General features: G+C 42.1%; 2 protein-coding genes across 2 annotated transcripts in view; one reads left to right on the top strand and one right to left on the bottom strand.

Annotated features, from left to right (window-relative positions):
- Positions 1-2,895, bottom strand: part of LOC123864325 (arrestin homolog) — a 29,824-nt gene extending 26,929 nt beyond the window's left edge. Inside the window, exon 1 of the mRNA XM_045904685.1 lies at positions 2,705-2,895. Within this exon, the coding sequence (XP_045760641.1) occupies positions 2,705-2,813 (109 nt within the window). The 5' untranslated portion in view covers positions 2,814-2,895. The remainder of the gene's footprint in view (positions 1-2,704) is intronic.
- A 177-nt stretch (positions 2,896-3,072) lies between these two features.
- On the top strand, positions 3,073-18,746 carry LOC123867094 (glutathione hydrolase 6-like). The gene is made up of 11 exons (XM_045908974.1): positions 3,073-3,254; positions 4,697-5,003; positions 5,480-5,551; positions 9,122-9,285; positions 9,357-9,508; positions 10,963-11,163; positions 11,592-11,725; positions 15,337-15,526; positions 15,815-15,928; positions 16,624-16,757; positions 18,429-18,746. Exons 3-11 carry the CDS (start codon positions 5,518-5,520, stop codon positions 18,686-18,688), a joined length of 1,383 nt encoding a protein of 460 aa, XP_045764930.1. The 5' UTR covers positions 3,073-3,254; positions 4,697-5,003; positions 5,480-5,517; the 3' UTR covers positions 18,689-18,746.
- The last annotated feature ends 829 nt before the right edge of the window (positions 18,747-19,575 follow it).

Raw genomic sequence — 19,575 nt, 5'->3', positions numbered from 1 at the left:
GTCATAATTTTTCCCCAGAGGGTTCCCGAATCCAAACACATCTCCTCTACATCACTATATCATTTTCCTTCTCTTTCTAGGAGAACAATTATGTCAATGAGTCAGTGAGTCAGTGAGTGGTAATTGAGCTATATATAGTATATAATAATAACTAGTGTTTTGCTCGGTGCGCGAGCTGCTAAAGCAGCTCACGTGACGTGGTTAGGTTGAATTTATTTATTAAGATACACAATTCACCCCGAAAACCCCGTAAAACGACACCCATATCGATTTTTTTCTTAAATAGTGCATGTCCGCCATCTTGGATTTAAAAATAAATGTCGTTATCAAAATCAGCACCCTGGAAAACTCTGAAAACGACATCCATATCATTTTTTGTAAAAACGGGGTAGTTGAGGTTAATAAAGTAGGGTGCGTGGGTGCGCGGACCACTAAAGTGGTCCGCGAGCATGCAGAGTTTGTTCCACCGAGTATACCTTCGGACCCTGATCATCTTTTGCCAAGAAACCACTCTTCCATCTTTTATGGCCTCCGAGATAGACACCGACGAAATTTGTACGGTGGCCATCTTGTTTTTCCAAAATTTTCCACTTTTTCTATTAATCGTTTAGTACATTCTTCAAAGATTGCGAGTTTCAACGAAATCGGTTGGAAAACAAAAGAGTTGCAAAAATCACGTCGGTCGCCATCTTGTTTTTCTGAAATGTCATAATTTTTCCCTACTCATATCGCGCATCCGAACATATCTCCCATACATCAATGTATCGTTTTCCGTCTCTTTCTAGGAGAATGAGGTATTCAATATTCGCCATACAAAACGTATGGGAAAATAAATTCCGCCATTTTGAATTTTTTTTCTATTCATCAATTAGACCTTTGGATCCTGATCCTCTTTTGCCACGAAACCGCACCTCCATCTTTTATACCCTCCGAGCTGGACGCCGGCGAAATTTGTATGGCGGCCATCTTTTCTTCGCCATTTTGAATTTTTTTTCAGCTTTTTGGCAATTGGATGATGTCATGAATGACATTTGGTCGAGCACCCCCCACCTATCTTCAATACCTTGAGTGGACCCTTCACCCGTCTCCGACATCCTCGATCATCAGCTATTTCCAAATTTTTCCTCGATTTTTTTTTTGTTTTCTATACGAAACCATCAGTGAAAAAAAAAATTTTCATACAAAATTTTACAGGAGGAGTTTTTGGGGAAAATCTCGAAAATCTCCCCAAATGTGGCAGCACTGTTTACATAATTCGTTACTGCTGGTTGAGTCACACAATCGATTGATACATCTCGACTTTCCAAAATGTTGCCAACTGCCTCAAAAACGTGGTCAAAATTTCGAAAAATAAAAAAAAATACAAAATGGCCGTCAACTCGTTTCACAGAAAGATTTTACACGGTTTCATAATTTTCCTATTAACTACAGGATATACCGCGCCCGATGACGTTTCAATCTTTCCTCTCGCTCGCACCCACGCGAAAGGGGATACCGTGAAAAAGACCGTGTCGAAAATCACTTTTACTTTGATAAATTCCAGTGTTGCCAGTCTCCGGCAACAAAAATACCCAAATGTCATTTGTACGAGCAAAACACGTAATCGCTCATACTCGGATTTTTCAAAAAGCCCGTATTTCGATTTTTTACAATTTCCCGAAAATCTTGAAATTTCCCCAAAAAATGGGGTAATTTTTTTCCTCCAATCTATACCTCGAGCCTATACGTACAATCGCTTGATAGAAGCCGAATCGCTCCGATGTTGCCAACTTTGAGATATTTAACTTTTAAAATTGCGTTTTTTCATACCTCTAACATAACGGCCGCCATGACAGTCGCCATCTTGAATTTTTAAAAACCACTCCCGTTCTGTCAAAATTCAGGATCATTGTGAGCGAAACAAGAAAAAAATAATTATTATCGATTTCACGTTTCGGATCTGTGGCGCCGCGGTTCGGGGTCGAAAAATCAAAATTTTGAAAACGCTGCGGTTCGGCCGCCATCTTGTTTTTTCAATTTTTTCGACATTTCCCATTAATCGTTTACTATTTTCTTCAAAGATTGCAAAATTCAACGAAATCGGTTGGAAAACAACGGAGCTGCAAAAATCACGTCGGCCGCCATCTTGTTTTTCTGAAATGTCATAATTTTTCCCCAGAGGGTTCCCGAAACCAAACACAACTCCCCCACATCATTATATCATTTTCCGTCTCCTTCTAGGAGAACAATTATGTCAATGAGTCAGTGAGTCAGTGAGTGGTAATTGAGCTATATATAGTATAATACCCACTTGAAGTAAAAATATACTAAATAGCTATATCTTTCATCACCATCCAATTACTTACTAAGAGGACTTACTACACTATATATTCTTTCCTATTTTTAACCCCCGGCCCAAAAAAAGGGGTTTATAAGTTTGACGTGTGTATCTGTATATCTGTCTGTGGCATTATAGCTCCTAAACTAATGAACCGATTTTAATTTAGTTTTTTTTTTGGTTTAAAAGATGGCTTGTTCGAGAGTGTTTTTAGCTATAATCCAAGAAAATTGGTTCAGCCGTTTGAAAGTAAGCTCTTTTCTAGTTACTGTAACCTTCACTTGTCGGGGGTGTTATAAATTTTTAATTTACACTTGACAAAACTTTCGTTACAAGTTATCCTTTAACTGTAAGGGTCTTAAATAGGCTTTTTCAGGAAGAACACACCTATCGGTTCAACATAAGAGATGTGATCAACAAAGTCCCGTTTCGGCATATACAGCGTGATCTTTCCGTTCGGGGAACACTTTTTAAACACTTTGAAATTGTACACCATTTTGTCCACCCACTGAATAACTTGCAGTAAACTGTAGTGACACTGGCGTGCGAATTGCGTCGGGCGCGGTGCGCCGCTGGAATTTATAGAGGATTTGGTCTGCAAGGCTTCCCTGGCGGAGTACCTACTATGGTAATCTCGTTAGGCTCATTAGTGGCACGTGAGCGCGTGGCGCCCACGCTGTCACGTCTGATCCGAGGGATAGAAGCGGAAATACACCTAACATCACTCTCAGGAAAGCAGATAGTAAAGCTCAGAAGCCTCACCAGTAATAAGTACGGATCAGAGGCAATGCTCGTTGTTTCACCGGCTACATTGTTGTCGTACTCATGTTTAGCTGAAACGACATTGCGTTCGTTTCTGTGCGGCTCGGCTCTCCCTAAAGTGACAAGTTTGCAAAGTGCGCAAGTCCAGAGCCGATTTCCAGACACCTACAACATGGTAAGTAGAAGCCGTGATAGCCTTATGGTTAAGACATTCGCTTCCTATTCCAAAGGTGGGTGTTGATCTCGCAATTAAATATCACTTGCTTTAACGGTAAAGGAAAACACCGAAACGAAAACCGACCAGAGGGTTCTCCATAATGTTTCAAAGGTGTGTAGAGTATGCCAATCTGCACTCGGCTAGCGTGGTGGACTAAACGGACGGACGAATGACACGACGGAATGCGTCAGTTTAGCCAAACTTACAGTGACCTAGCGACACAAAGCTCGTCAATAAAAGTTACATAGCCAATAAGCACTGCACTTCGAGTAAATAGTATCATCTCGCAAGCCGGCCGGAGGTCGAGAGCGAGGGCGGAGGGCAGGGAAGCCGAGGCTAAACGCTACCGAGGCTCCCGGGTAAGTAACACAAAAATTATCCTCCTTCTGGTACAGTCCAGTAAAGATTGGTGGACTTTAAGAATATTATGGAGAATTCTCAGACACGCATCCTCACGATGTTGCCCGATATCTTTATTTAAAATGCACATCTAGGTTCCTACCTCCAAAAAATTAGAGGTGCTTGCCGGATCATACGCCCGACTCCCGAGCAGGAGGCCGACGACTTAACCACTAGGCTATCACCACTCGCTGCTTAGCTGGCCCCAGCTAGTACGACAGTCGTCATTGAACTTGACGCTGTGCGGTGAATCAGCGCGCGCGCATCTCCTGGTCGTTCACCGTACTGCGTCTCTCTCTCTCACTTACAGCAATGGACAGAGACGGCGCTGTCTTCATGTGTCTTACTACGCCTCGCCACCTCAGGCGTCTTCAGACGTGATACTTTCTACAAACTACTGTCCATGTAGGAATTCTTAAGTGCTAATTGTGTTAAGAAGTAATTATTAATTAATTAACAGAAATTCATAGTGTTGGTACCTAATTAAGTATATTACTACACTATATTGGTACACACAGTATTATTGCCTCATCAGATTTACCATAGAGCCGGTTCGGTAGGTTGTTTTACATTGTGATATTATAGCTTAGGTAGGTACGAATTAGTTTAGTTAAACTTGTACGGATCAAGTTTGACATAAAATAGCAATATAAGCTTGTGTTTGTCTAAAGCTAATTGAGTAGAATGTAAAGTAAACACACAGCATGACGTAAAATTCACACGGGCGAAGCTAAAGGCAAAAGCTAAACTTGGTCTTGTAAGATATTATTGTAAATTGAACAATTGAAAAGAGCAACCGCCGAGTTTCTTGCTGGTTCTTCTCGGCAGGAACGGCATTCCGAACCAGCGGTTCATTATTTTGACGGTTCAAAAGCACTTGTAAAAGTTTATTTGAATAAAAATCTATTCTATTCTATTCTAATGATTATGCAGATCCAAGAGATAGGATACAAGAGATACCTAATCATCCGAACGTAGTGATTATATTCTCTTTGCTACAGACCGCAGCGGCGCGTCGTCTGCAACACCGCCTGACGTCATCCACTCCTGCGCACACCAGCGCTGCTGAATACCTGCCCACCGCGCCGTGCTCACACACACACACATACACACACACTGCAGCACATCGCAGTAAACAGTTAGAAGCCCGCGCTCCAGCGGCGGACATGTCTTTGAGTGAGAATTTTGTTCAACTGTTTGTTTGTTCGCTTCATTATCAGCGAAATGGTGAAGTGTCGATAAAGTGCTGAGGATTGTGCGGCTTGCGGCTCCGCTGTGCGCTGTGCACACTGCACAGGCGTTGGCGAGGTACGGTTTAGTGAACTGCGGAAATGAATTTCGAACAAACCGGACAGCGCTAGAATCAAAGTTACTTATTTAGTAAAACGTCCTGTATTAGTGCTATAATCAACTCAAGACGATTCGATTATCATGTACCTATTAAGAATAGTTTTCTTTGCATAGGTACTTCTAGACAATGACTTGAGTTATGGCGTGGTTATAGGGAACGCATGAACGGTGTCTAATGAAAAGTGAAACCTGTAGAGCGGAGTGTCAAGGAGCCCACATCACCTACAATAGATTCTGCATGAATCACTTTAACCAAACCCAGAGTGACGAATGATTGATAGAGCAAAACATCATCCAAATATTATTTGCCATACGAGCATCAATTATTGCGTTAGAGAGTAGATTATCCGCAGGTCCCAGCGGCGCTCGTGGCAGGCTACTAGTCGAATGGACTGGATGAAGGAGATAATATTTGTAAATAAACTATGTTGCAGGTTAATGTAAGAAGAGAAGGCTTTCCCGAAGCTTCGACATGTCGAGCAGTCCCGACCTACAATCTCCACCAGGTGAGGGGGACACTTCCTAATATTTCAATGCAGTTCTCTATTGGTGCGGGTGAGTGCCGGCCGCCCGCGCCGGGTGAGCGTGTGATGTAATAACAGGCCCTAAAAAACAGTATCCTACGCAAATCTATACTAATAAATAAAATTGGAGTGTCTGTCTGTAATTTCGAAATAACTACCGCATATTAAGGTCATATGGTTATTTGAACGATACTATATAACTGAATCACACGTTTTTAAAATTTTTGTCTGTCTGTCTGTCTGTCTGTCTGTCTGTCTGTCTGTCTGTCTGTCTGTCTGTCTGTCTGTCTGTTTGAAAAGGCTAATCTTGGGAACGGCTGAACCGATTTTGACGGGATTTTCACAGACAAGTAGAGAATTGACCAGGGAGTAACATAGGCTACTTTTTAACCGAGTTTCAAAAAGGGAGTTGTGTTTTTCTACCTATGTACACCGAAATCTCCGAGATTTCTGAACCGATTTGCGTCATTTCTTTTTTAATCGATAGAGGAACTTTGCGACATTGTTTCATAAAAAATTTGGAGTCCAACTCCTCAATCCTGATGCTGCAGTGGGATCTGACCAATCCACGCGGGCGAAGTTGCGGGGATCAGCTAGTTAAAGAATAAAGAACTATTTTTACGGACTATCGTCACAGAATAATATAATATAGTAAACGAGTTGTTGGACCCCTAGATACTAAGCTATTACGGTTCTCGCCTTATCCTTGAACTTAGATAGATTACGAGCTCATAAAATCGTCTCAATGGGTCACAAGGTAATTAGAAATTACACCATAAAATAGAAAATAAATTAGGAATTAAACATAAACTGCTTAGCCTCAGACTACAGCTGATGATGATTAGGAAGATGCCAAAAGGCATCACAAAAAGCGACATAGTAAACGTTCCAGCCTTAATTAATGTACTTTGGGCCAAAAATATCCGAATATTGAGACGAGAAGCGCAAAGCCGGGCCTCATATTGACGAAACAATGTTACCTACTTTTGGATCTGTCGGAAAGCAACACAGACAAGAAAATACTTTGCTAAGAAATATTGTCCGTTTTACAGATCGATATCAGCGATCCGATTTGTCCGCTGCTGTTACTGTATCGCCACAAAAATGTTTCATTTCCGCGACGAAGGCGCGAGGCGCGATGTCTGCGCGTCGCGCGTCGCATCGCTCGCCGGACGTCCGAACAATCCGTTCCATCAAAACTCAAAATCTGTTTCATGTAGGACAACGTATCTCCTACGCCTGCGACTCTACACCGCTGAGAACGGCAACAAACTCAACAGTTGCTCTTTCCAAATCATAAAAGACATCTAACAATCTAACTACAACTCACATGCATGTGGACAACCATAAGTTCAGCCGGTTGACTCCACATAACTTTTTACTAAGGAACTACGTCACAATCCGTTATAATATCAATAATTTTATAATGTCTTTAGTTGTATAAAATCAAGTACCACGCTTGAAATTGCCCAGCCAACTCCAGACCATCGAGCTTTGCCTTATTTCGTCCTTATTATCCGTAGTGTATCGACGGGTGAGCAAGTTAAGCTGAATGAAGGGACGGAGAATCTGAATCTTCTAGGGTAGCACAGTACAGGAACACACGTAAAAAACATAATCTAAACTCATCCACACACCTATTTAATTCAGGCTTGATAAGTGAAAAGCGTTTTGACCTATTTTCTTTTTCATAATTTGGCCAAGAATCTAAAGATTTGGGCAACGATCAGATTTGGTCTTTCAAGGTAGGCAAGGAAATTTTACTTATATTATGATGAACCTAGTAATAAATTAATCCATAAACCTACACGCAAAATACGTTAATATGATATCTAGGTATGTAACAAAATTGCAAGCGCGTATGTTAAGTCGCATCGAAGGAACTTCCGCGTAATAATTTCTAAGTTTAATATCTTATACCTTGGAATCTCTTCATTTCTTTGGCTTCATTTCCCGACGTACTTACTTAGGTATTAGGCTAAAGTAATATTTGTGTATATATCATTCAAGATAATTTAAAGAAAATAATGCGAAATAATGAGTTTAGTGTTTTTGAAATGAAACTTCCATGGTAAACATTAAATTCTTTGTAAGTAGCGGTACCTACTTTCATTAACAAAGTTTACTTTAAACACGCACTCGAAATGTTTGGAAGGGAAATAAAGGTACTTATTCGTTTCTCTTTGAATATCTAATTAAACTTTTTGAAAATACGCTTAGCTTTCTTGGAAATTGGAATACGTTCTTCGTTCCCGTATAAGGAGCTTCAACAAAACTTATGGAACTTACTTAACTTGGTAATTAAGTAAATACCATTTAGCTGATAGACGTACATGCTTCAAATTGGGTACTCACTTAGCAGTAATACGAGTATACTATTATATATTATCTAAGAATAAATACAATATTATATCCTTACCTTACAGTTGGTTCCCATTGCGATCGGTGGGTTAGCTGCGATGATTGAACATTTTGGGCCTGAAGGTGCAATGCGAACCCTCTCTTTACACTCACTGTGACCGAGGGCCGTCATCGTCATTATCGTGATCAACCATCGATATAATCAACCGACAGACGTTTCACAGCTGGTACAGGTCTCTTGTAGGCACCCGCACACCACGCCACGCTCTTGCGCCTACTTATTACTTTTCAATACGCCTTTTTAATACTGCTCATAATAGCTGATATAATTGGAAGTAGAACTTCGGTACAAGATCCTCGCTTTCCTTCAGTTGAAGGAGTTCAATGTTGCTGCCAAGTTACATAATAGCTCAATTTAACTGCACTAAGTGCACTGAGAACAAGCTTCACGGCCAAGTGATAGGCAAAGCTAAATCGGCTGAATCGAACTTCTGTCGATCATTATACCGCCGTTGTGTAATCTGACAGATCTCTTGCTTCCACAACTCCTGACAAGCTGAATCTGATCGCCTCTCAGCTCACTGAAATGTTTGCCGGGTGATGCCTCGTTCTCATTATTATCAACCAATCGTCCCGGCGCACTACTCGTCTCCCCTCAGCATGGGGAGGGTTCGGTCCGCCATAGTTAGCATAACAACGACCCGCACTCCTCGGGTGCGCAGATGACAGCACAGAGCCAGCATGGACTGCTGTGTGAGGCGATTCTACTGCGGCTAAACTCTATCCTGAATGAAACACATATTAGATTAGGTGATGTCAATTTGGTAGAGTTCAACGCTACCAAAACGCAGGCGTTCCTGCACTCTCGGCTATCTCGGCATCAACTTTGGAAGATTGAACGAAGCTAAGCTAAGACTGCCGCTAAAAAATTTGGCATTCTCAACAAGGTCAAGCAGTACCAAGTACCAACTGGTTACTTTGTACTCGTATCTCAAGTCATGCATGGAGTACTGCAGTCACCTCTATGATGACCTTGCTAAGCATAGCCGCTCTGGGGTCTGGGTGCCGTTGGCTGTTGAGCGAGGACTCATAGGCGAAACTGTACTAACTGGTTGCAGCGATCAGGGTCGCGTGGCGTAGTCGCCCAATGCACCTGATCCTGTAATTTCAGAGGTGTGTGTCGTGTCGCAGGTGTGGTGGAGCTGCGCGAGGACGTGCCGCTGAAGGCGGGCGCGGCGGGCGGCGGCGCGCGGCTGTGCGGCGGCGGGCCGCGGCTCATCCTCGCCGCGTTCGCCGCGCTCACGCTGGCCGTCACCGTGGCGCTGCTCACGCAGATCTACGCGGGGGACTACGAGGTGGGTACCCGCGCGGGCGGCGCGGCTCTGCGGCGACGGCTGTGCCGGTGTAATGTCGACTGTGGCCGCAGGTGGTGCCGCACGGCTCGGTGTCGTCGTCGGCGGCGGCGTGCGCGGGCGCGGGCGCGGCGGCGCTGCGGCGCGGCGGCCGCGCGGCGGACGCCAGCGTGGCGACCGCGCTCTGCCTCGCCGTGCTCACGCCGCACCGCACCTCGCTCGACGCGTATGTATACTCGTCTTTTTATTATAATTTTATTTGACGTTTATGGTAACTCTAGTTTTCTCGGCGGAAGCTAGAGACGACTTCGCGACCATCTCAGGCTACATCTTGACTTGCCAGCAGATCTGATTCAAATTTAAAAAAAAGTGTAGAAATTTGTGCGTAATCATAAATAGCCATAAATATAGGAAATAGCTCTGCAATGTGTAACGTAAAATATACTCCTGGAGTACTTGTATAGCCATAAGTGCCATCTGTGAGTGACGGCTGCAACTATGTAGCCACAGAGACGACGTCGTGGCTGAGCCCGGCGTGTCGTTGGTTCACACTCACAGCTCCGTCAAATACATAATGTTGAGAATCGCTAACAGATAGCGTAATACAGAAGGCTTTCAAAATCAAGTTTTTCTTTCTTTCTTTTTTATAAGACAAATATTAAGTATATTTTAAATTAATTATATGAAGTATTATATTTTATTAACAGCTTTTCTTTTTTATTTATATTTTAAACTGAAAATAAAATCCTTACTATCCATACTAATATTGTAAATGCGAAAGTGTGTCTGTCTGTCTGCTACCTTTTCACGGCGATTCTGACGAAAGGTACTTACAGGATTAGCATATATCCCGGGGACGGACACAGGCTACTTTTTATCCCGGAAAGCAAGAGTTCCCACGGGATTCCTAAAAACCCATCCGTTTAACCGATTTGTATGAAATTTGGTACCGGGGTAGCTTGCGCTCCTGTAATTGACATAGGCATTTTATCTCGAAAAATCAAACAGTTCCCACAGGATCTTTAAAACCTAAATCTAGGCGGACGAAGTCGCAGGCATCCTATAATCTAATATACGATATTAATTATGTACATACTAGTATTACGATGAAAGTCGTCATAAAACAGCTTACGAGCGATGCATTATAGGCTATAGTCCAGCCAGTGTATAGTGCAAGAGCCGATGGCTATAAATCACGACGCTCACGATCCATTGAGCAATTCCATCGGCTGCGTCCCGCAGCGCGGCGTCAGCGGAGCGCGGCGCCGGAAGCGGCGCGCGTCCATCATACTGCTGTGCGATCCTACGACAAGATAAAAATGTGTTTAGCTGCAATGCTTTATTGCAACTTTATTACACTGCACTGTGTCAAAATTACAGTAGAACCACAGAGTAAGGAATAAGGAATGCTTTAGATATATAGAGACATGACAGTTGACAGTGACACGTAGAGCAACTGTGGTAAATACTTTTTCAACTTTTACGCATTATCACGCAAAGTCAGATTCCTGTCTTATTTGGCGACGCGACGTGTACGCAAATATTTATAATAATCTTCGGGTAACCAGCTGTCGGCGCCAATTAGAAACCACTGTCTACTAAACCACTACAAATTCGGGTACTATTTTTACTATCGCAATTTCACTTCAAAATACTTAATATCTGGTGTTTCGGTTACAGGAGTGGATCTCTGATATACTGGGAATACAGGTTATCGCGCAGCCAGCTGCCCACCGTGCTGGAGTGGGGCGCCGGCGTGGAGGCCGCCAACGCCAGCCGGGAGCGGCCGCCGCGCCTGCTCGTGGCGCTGGCGGCTCTGCACCAGCGCTACGGCACGCGGCCCTGGGCCGAGCTGCTGCAGCCAGCCATAGACCTCGCAAGGTCTGGGACATTTCCTTTTCGTTGACATCGTCCGTTCCCCTCGAGGACCACGAAACAAGCTGACCTGACCATGTCATAAATCAACAGCTTTTTGTGGAAATTTCAATATCTGAATAATATTCCTTCTCCTCTGAGAAATTTAAGTTCAGTTCCTGCGTTTAAGAAGAATCCAAAAAAGAAAATCCTAAACGATCAAAAACTCTAATTAGTTCTAGGTTATTTAGTTTGATGATTTGAAACTGCTATTTGCTATTATATCTACTCATATTTTTTCATTTATACTTCGCCCGCATCTCATCGGATGGCTCGTATCATACCTATTATAATCTTTTTTTTAATCTTTTATTTACAGGCTTCTACATTTCTGTGTGTCAGCCTTCTCTTTCTTCTTTCTTTCAGCAGATTCATAACCAAACCTTGTCTTCTAGGGCGGGCTACCCGGTGTCGGCGACGCTGGCGGCGGCGGCGGCGGCGGCGGGGCTGGCCGGCTACGCGACGCCCACGCGCAGCGACCCCGGCCTGGCCGACTACCTCGATGCGCTGCGGCACAACACTAGCAGTGGTACTACTTCGCATCACTCCGATGTATCGCATTCCTATTGCTGAGGGTCATAACAGCTCTTAATTATGGCGCTCTATGGAATGACAAAGTCACGTGGCGGGCGCTTGTTCGCCCTCGGAGCATCATGCTCTTGGTGGCGCTTGCTATTTGGTTCCTTCTGAATTCCATTCATTACAATGGTACAAATTTTCTAGGTAAAATTCGACTAAGAGAATGAGATCTCGGTTTCACTATTATTATCTGATCACAATAACCGGGACCGACGCGCGATGGTTTAATGGAAACGAAAAGAAAAAAATCGGACCTCAAACACGATCACTCGTCCCGTTACCGACATGGGTCAACGTTGCTTCGGCGTGATTGGCTGATATGCGCAAAAAGCTACACGTTTCTCACTTATTAAATTCTTTCATGTCCTAACTCAAGGCTCGAAGCTAGAGCAGTTTGACATCTCCAGTGCAGTTGCAGTGGCACGGTTCACACCTCTGACTATAATTATTATCTGTATCGGATGTAGGCTAGCCTGTGAGCTGTTGTGACAATCTATAACCACTGGTTTGGAAAACAGATTCTGCTGCGAAAAGGCGGCAAGTAACAGCAGTTTTCTGATCGGTTGACACTTTCCCACTATCGACTAAAATGCAGAGTTGGAGCAAAAGTAAAGCCTGTTCGCTAACATAGTGTCGCTATACCCACAGATGCACTTATTATTTTGCTTTTATTTTATTAATTTTTACTATGTATGTTAAATATGTAAATGTTTTCTAGTCTAAGAATAAAATAGAATACTATATTGTTCTTATGGTTATTGTAATAAAATACGAACATAAATAATAAACACAAGGTAGGTAGCAACACTAAGTCAATGAATGGACTTTACCATAGATTTAGGCAATCACAAAAGTTACGACTGTTAGTACTTAGTGAGATATCACACCGTTCGTGCTAAGGATGCTGATGATTTTGATATCCAGTAACCAACACAGCAAAATATATTATTATCTATGGTTGCTCGTCATATTCGTTGGTACACAAGGTTTCATACTTTGTAACACCGTCTCTCAGACTATCTTTATTTAGTTTCATTGCTTCTAGATAATTTTAACATCAATTACTGCATAAGTGTGGGATTAGTATTTACGTAATAAATCATAATTAATGCTCAATAATAGCAGAAAATATGATGTTATTATTCTAAAGTCAACTATGATTAAGTTGATAACCTCAGCTGCTTGTGTTGGTTGTTATCGCAAGGTCAAGAAGGGACGTTTCAAGTATCATGCTTTCACGAGATATCAATTAAATAAATTTATTAAGCAAGTACGTCTACTTATCGTAAGCTAAATAATTCTGTTAAATATTACGCAAAGGTCATCTTACACAAGGCAATAAGTAGGCACATTTTGGTATTTTATTTATAATCCAAAATACCCACCTAGGAGGAGGTTAGCATCAGTTTTTTAGGAGCTATCTGCCTAAATGTTTCCTATAAGTTGATATTTCAGTCAGTCAATTTCTACATCATATATCTACATATATCATATCTCTGTCTATGTGTGACACTCACTTTTTCTCGCTCGAAGCGTCACATAAATTCAAATTTTATTGATCCTGTTGGAATTTCTCAAAAACCTTTCTTAGTAAGTACTCAGTCCGTAGGGTCTCCGTAGGTAGGCCTAACGTACTTATCTAGTACATAATACATAGTAGTAGCGTGATTTGATTAAATTACTTACTGTTATTTCTCCCGTTATAATTCAGAGTTTTGAACAAATCATCAAATCAAATCAAATTTCTTTATTACGAATTTGGGTAAATATTGGAGATGTTACAAAGACAAAAAGGTACAGCCAAATTCTGCTTATAAGCATGCAATATGTTACAATAAACTAAGATTGGTCACACAAAAACATTTAAATCAAAATGTCCAAAATGAAAATACAGTTATAACTTTTCTGAGAGGTAATCATTAATTGAGTAATATGTCTTTTCTAATAATAGTTTTTTCAATTTTCTATTAAATAAAGGAAGTTCACGGGTCTCAATTATATAGCTGGGCAAGTGATTATACAAAATATTTTCAAAAGAAAAATAAAACCGACTTCAAAAACCAAAAACACTAAAAAGTAGAAAATAATTTTTGTTTAGCTACACATGTAATGTACCTAGGTATGAAGTCGAGCGAGCATATTAAAACAAAATTAGAAATCCAAGAGTGAAGCTCGCCCGACTTCATACCTAGGTACATTTTTAGTGTTTTTGGTTTTTGAAGTCGGTTTTATTTTTCTTTTGAAAATTTTTTATTTCACAATTTTTAGTGGCCCCACTGTACTATAATATGCTATGCCCAGTTAAAACCCTACTGTTTACTAAGCTATTACACTGATCGCGAGCAATTTGCTCTTATCCATTGAGGAGTTCTGTTCTCCATCTCCGAAGATATTCATCAGATCTTCACCAAATTTATATGGGACCACCTGCACAGTATACCCTTTCAAACAAAAAAAAATATTTCCAAATCGGTCCAGGGGTCTTTGAGTAATCGGGGAACATACATAAAAAAAAAAAATAAAAAAAAAAAAAGAAGATCCCGACGAATTGAGAACCTCCTCCTTTTTTGGAAGTCGGTTAAAAAGTGGCCCAGTGGAGAAAAAACTTTTAGAAAAATGAGCAGTTCTACAAGAGGGGTGCTGTAGTTTATACGCATGTCTTTTACTTTTGAGATTTTTATAATTTAAATCATGTTTGTAATGACTGACTATCCATCTAGCCATGATTGATCACAGCATCGGTGTGAATGGCATTGAATGAAGATTGAGTGGAATCACTAATGCAGAGTGGCATTTGACAAGCATGGCAATAGGTACTATTTTTATGTTGGTATAAGAATACCAACCTAAACCATGTCACGTTAACAACCATGTTAAGTTATAAACCATGTCAAGTTTCGCAAGAGCGAAATTGTTAACTTGACATGATTGAATTGACCAATAACAATTGAGTACGGGTTTTAAAATGGCGTTAACGCCAATTTGCTTTTAAACCCCGCACTTCTGCTTTAGGGAGAAGTGTAGAGGAGAATCGGGAGAGGAAATGACTAGTCGGAGATTCATTACGTGATGGTCTTTGAAAGAGATAGTTGTAGAAGGTCGTCGTGAGTGGTGGGTAGGACAGATCATTTGCATAATAACTGTGCTTCAGCATAACAGTGTAGAAGTTAGAGATGTTTGTCAGAACTTTAGAAGGTTGTCAATATCTTGCTAGTTAATACATAGTTGGTTTGGAATCGCTGTAAGGGGTCATGAGGACGCGGCCATGGGTAGCGATAGGTTACGATAGCCTTGTCCATTTATCTTATACTCTTAGAATAAAACCCCAGCTTATACTATATACTTACTAGGTAATTATAATAGTTTAACTGGTCTGGTACATAAGCATACATACCTATTATATAGCCTCTCGTGACATTCTGTAAGTTTTGAACACTACTTATGTATATTATGCAAGAGTTTGAGCAGTAAGTTGATCTGTTCATCTATTGATTCGCAACCGAACTATAAAATTAGTTTATCTATTACCTATAGATTGTTATTATTTGTATATGGTTGCAGAGCTCTGCTTAAGTTGGCATTGCCCGGCCGCGGTGCGGTGGGCGGAGGGCGTGCCGGCGGCGCGCGCGGGCGCGTGGCGCGTGTGGGGCGCGGGCGCGGGCGGCGCGCTGGCCGTGCTGGCGCTGCAGAGCGCGCTGGACGCTGCGAGCGTCGACAACAGCACCAGCACTGTCGACAGCGTGCTGCAGAGGTACATAAATTATGCCGTTCAAGTAAAACAACTCCGACTCGAAGCTGCGCTATGGACTAGCTATCCATGTACCTACCTAATAAGTATTTGATCGTAGTTAAAGTGGAGCTGCGCGTCCGGCAAACGATTACACTATTCCAAACGATGTCCAAGTGTACTTATATTATTTTGTTACCAGATTCCCCGGGATCACACAGTTTTGTGCAACTTTGTTCCCTTCGGTTACTTATTTTTGCTGCGAAAATATTATGCCTTCAAGATAATGAATCATTTTTCGTTTGTATATAGCGTGGTATCGAGCCTGCAGCAGCAGTCGGTGGCGCGCGCGGCGCAGTGGCCGGGCGGCGTGGCTTCGGGCGTGGCTGTGGTGGACCCGCGAGACACCTACGTGGCGCTCGTCACGTATGCTCATTGACATAATGATTCCTGAATCTCATGCGACATCACTAATTACGCTCTATTATGCTGTGCACAAGCCCAAATGCACTCTATTCCTTTACTCGGTACAAAATAAAACACTCGAAACAGCCCGATGAACTGGTCATTAGATCCACGAGGTTGTTCAACGTAATAACTACTGCACATATTACAAATCTGGTTATAACATCAATCTTCTTCTTTTTTTCCGTAAATTAAATCCTCATGACCTTCTCATTTGCAAGTCATTTTGGACAGAGTTGATTGAACGTCGTCTGTGCCTATGTTGGTTATGAGATTCTATCAACTTTGATGACATGTAAAATCCTACAGTAAGACTTCCTGTCAACAGGCGTATCCCCATTTTCGACTTAAATTAATTACAAATACCTACCTAGCAGTGGTTCAACAGGATGATACCACGCATGGAAAAATAGAAAGTACTTAATCTGAAATCACTGTAGTGTAGGGGTAGGACAGAATAAACTGCGTGAAGCCCGGGGCTCTGAGGTAAGTATATAACAATATGATAATATTGTAATTAAAAATCATACATCTTTTGGCTCAGATCATTTTTAGAAAAAGAACCTAGGTACTTTGAGTGTTCGTTGCAGTTAAAATCTTTTGGTACGGATAAGGGTGTTGTTTATAAAAAGCTAACGATGCCTTTGTTTCCACAGAGGGTTGTCGACACCGTTCGGCTCGGAAGCGGGTGCGGGCGCGGCGTCGGCGAGCGCGGGCGCGTGGGCGCGCGACGCGCCCGCCGCGCCGCTCGACCTCGCGCCCGCCATCATCGCGGACCAGCACGTGTGCGGTGGGTATCGCTATCTACCTGTCGCTACCGGGCGACAAAAGTAGCCTATCCGTAATATCCCGTCGCCGGGATGTAACGTGTTTCTGTACCACGTTAAAACATTCAAACGATCCTTTAAAAATCCCGTGGGATCACCAGGACTTAGGAATATAATTCCTTACAGCATCAGGGCGGAGAGTTGGGACCTCGGGGTCAACGACAAAGTCTTTACTTGGTATTGATATAGATAGTAATTTTCAATTCAAAATCAATTTATAACGGACAGTTTCTAAATCCCATCAGCTTTGGTGGTCAGGTCCCCTGAAGCATCAAAATTGAAGAATTGGAATCCAATTTTTTTATGGAACAATGTCGCAAAGTTCCTTTACCGATTTAAAAAAAAATACGCGAATCGGTTCAGAAATCTCGGAGATATCGGTGTATACTTATTGGTAGAAAAACACAACTCCTCCATTTTTTAAAGTCGGTTAAAAAAGTTCTCCCGGTTAGCCTATGTTACTCCCTGGCTAATTCTCTACTTTACAGTGAAAGTCCCGTCAAAATCGGTTCAGCCGTTCCGAAGATTAGACCATTCAAACAGATAGACAGATAAAAATTTTAATTTAATTTAATTGTGATTCAGTTATAGTAGGTACCGTCAAGAAAACACATCCACAAAATACTAACTGTACTAAGACTACGTCACCACGTTTTCTCATAAATCACGACACAAATACAGCTTGTACAGATTCCTCTTATAATAATAATAAATATTTTGTCACAATTATTATTATTTGTAGTGTAAAATACGACTTTTTGAAAATTGTCAGTAGAGCGTGGTAGAGTAGAGAAATACGCACCTAGTGAAGTTCTGGTAAGGTGGATGGTGACATCATAATATTACAACAATCAATAAACTTATTTAAATATTTTTTGCAAGTTTCAGGTGTGTCAATGTCACGATGGCAATAAATAATGAAATCATTGAATAGGAAAAGTTGAAACACGACATTGACATTTGACGAAATTATAATAACAGAATTAGCGTCGCAATTCTCTAACAAGCTAATATTATAGATCGTAAACTGCGTCAATATACTTTACGATACACATAGTGTGTCAATCCACAGAGAAAAAAAATGAAGTAGGTACATAGGTTGTACATAGGTTGTACATAGGTTGTACATAGGTTGTACATAGGTTGTACATAGGTTGTACATAGGTTGTAAATAGGTTGTACATAGGTTGTACATAGGTTGTACATAGGTTGTAAATAGGTTGTACATAGGTTGTACATAGGTTGTACATAGGTTGTACATAGGTTGTACATAGGTTGTACATAGGTTGTACATAGGTTGTAAATAGGTTGTAAATAGGTTGTACATAGGTTGTACATAGGTTGTAAATAGGTTGTACATAGGTTGTAAATAGGTTGTACATAGGTTGTACATAGGTTGTACATAGGTTGTACATAGGTTGTATCACACTGATACCTAATGCTTTTATCAAAGTGGATAGATTTTTTTGAAATATCAGAACTTAGAATATAGGTTTACTTATTATAATTGAGGCCCGCGGCGCTACATTGCGTGCAAACCCCGCCGCCGAGCTTCCCCGCGGCGATTAGCGAGTCAGTTTCCGCGCTGTGTAGCCGGTCGGTCGTCGGTGTTGATGCGCGCTCTGCCGGGACAGGCGCGCGCTACGTGGTGGGCGCGGAGGCGGGCGCGGCGCTGGCGCAGGGCGCGGCCGCCATGCTGCTGGCGACGCCGGGCGGCGCGGTGGCGGCGGCGGAGCGCGCGCGCCTGCTGCTGCGGCCGCCCGCGCGCCTGCTGCCCGAGCCCGCGCCGCCCGCGCCGCCCGGCGCGCCCGCGCTCAACTTCGTGCTGCAGCGCGGCGACGCGCTGCTGTCGCACGCCGACAGTCGCGGCGGAGGCGTCGCGTCGCGGTTTTAGCCGCTGCCAACTCGGCTGTACCTTATTTTGTTTAATGTTATTAAATTATATCACGTTTTGGTTTTTGCACCTTGTGTTTTATTTAATCGAACTATTTTCCTCGACCTTCCCAAAAAAAACCGGTCGATTGCGAATCGAACTCGACTGCACACGAAGGGCTTCGCACCATCGTACAGTTGCCTTCTCACTCTGAGAAGTGATCCGTGCTCAGTAGTGGGCCAGCCATAGGTTGATCATGATGATGATAAGAGGTGCCAAATTTATTTTATTCACGATAGACGGTACAATTCGTTTTTATAATAGCTTATACAATAGGTAGGTGGTTCTTTATTGCATACCAGTCTAAATATAGATTAATTTGTGGATAAACATTGTATTTTAAACCGACTAGTTAGCGACTTCTTATCTCATTTGAATTCCGAAATGTTTTACATACTAACTAACTAACTTATTTTTATGAGCACAAAAATACTCTCTGTTTGCGTCAAACGCTGGAAACAATAAACAAGACAACAATTGATTAACTCGATAAGTAGCTAACTACTTGCAATAATTACTTACGTAGGTATGTGGCAGGTTAATTAAGTATGAGAACAACGATGAGAAAATCCATTACTTATCACCAATTTAACAGAGGCTATTAAAAATGGGTCCGCGGTGAGTGCGAAGCGGCCTCGCGCTCGAGGGGTTCCGTGCCATCGTTTTCATGGTTATTTATATAAAGTGATTTGAACTAACTATGGTAGCTAGACTGTTGTCACTGCACCGATGACTCCACCACTTTTTTTTTTTACACACAGAAAATGCCTAACGCATACCCTTCCGTCAAGGGAAACGGAGAGGTTATGTGGGGCTTGCACCCACTAAAACCTGTGTTTGTTCCTCAA

The sequence above is a fragment of the Maniola jurtina genome, chromosome 1, assembly GCF_905333055.1.
Source record: "Maniola jurtina chromosome 1, ilManJurt1.1, whole genome shotgun sequence".
Taxonomy (NCBI): domain Eukaryota; kingdom Metazoa; phylum Arthropoda; class Insecta; order Lepidoptera; family Nymphalidae; genus Maniola; species Maniola jurtina.
Note: the sequence above shows the minus strand (reverse complement) of the source record. Positions and strands in the feature narration are given on the sequence as shown.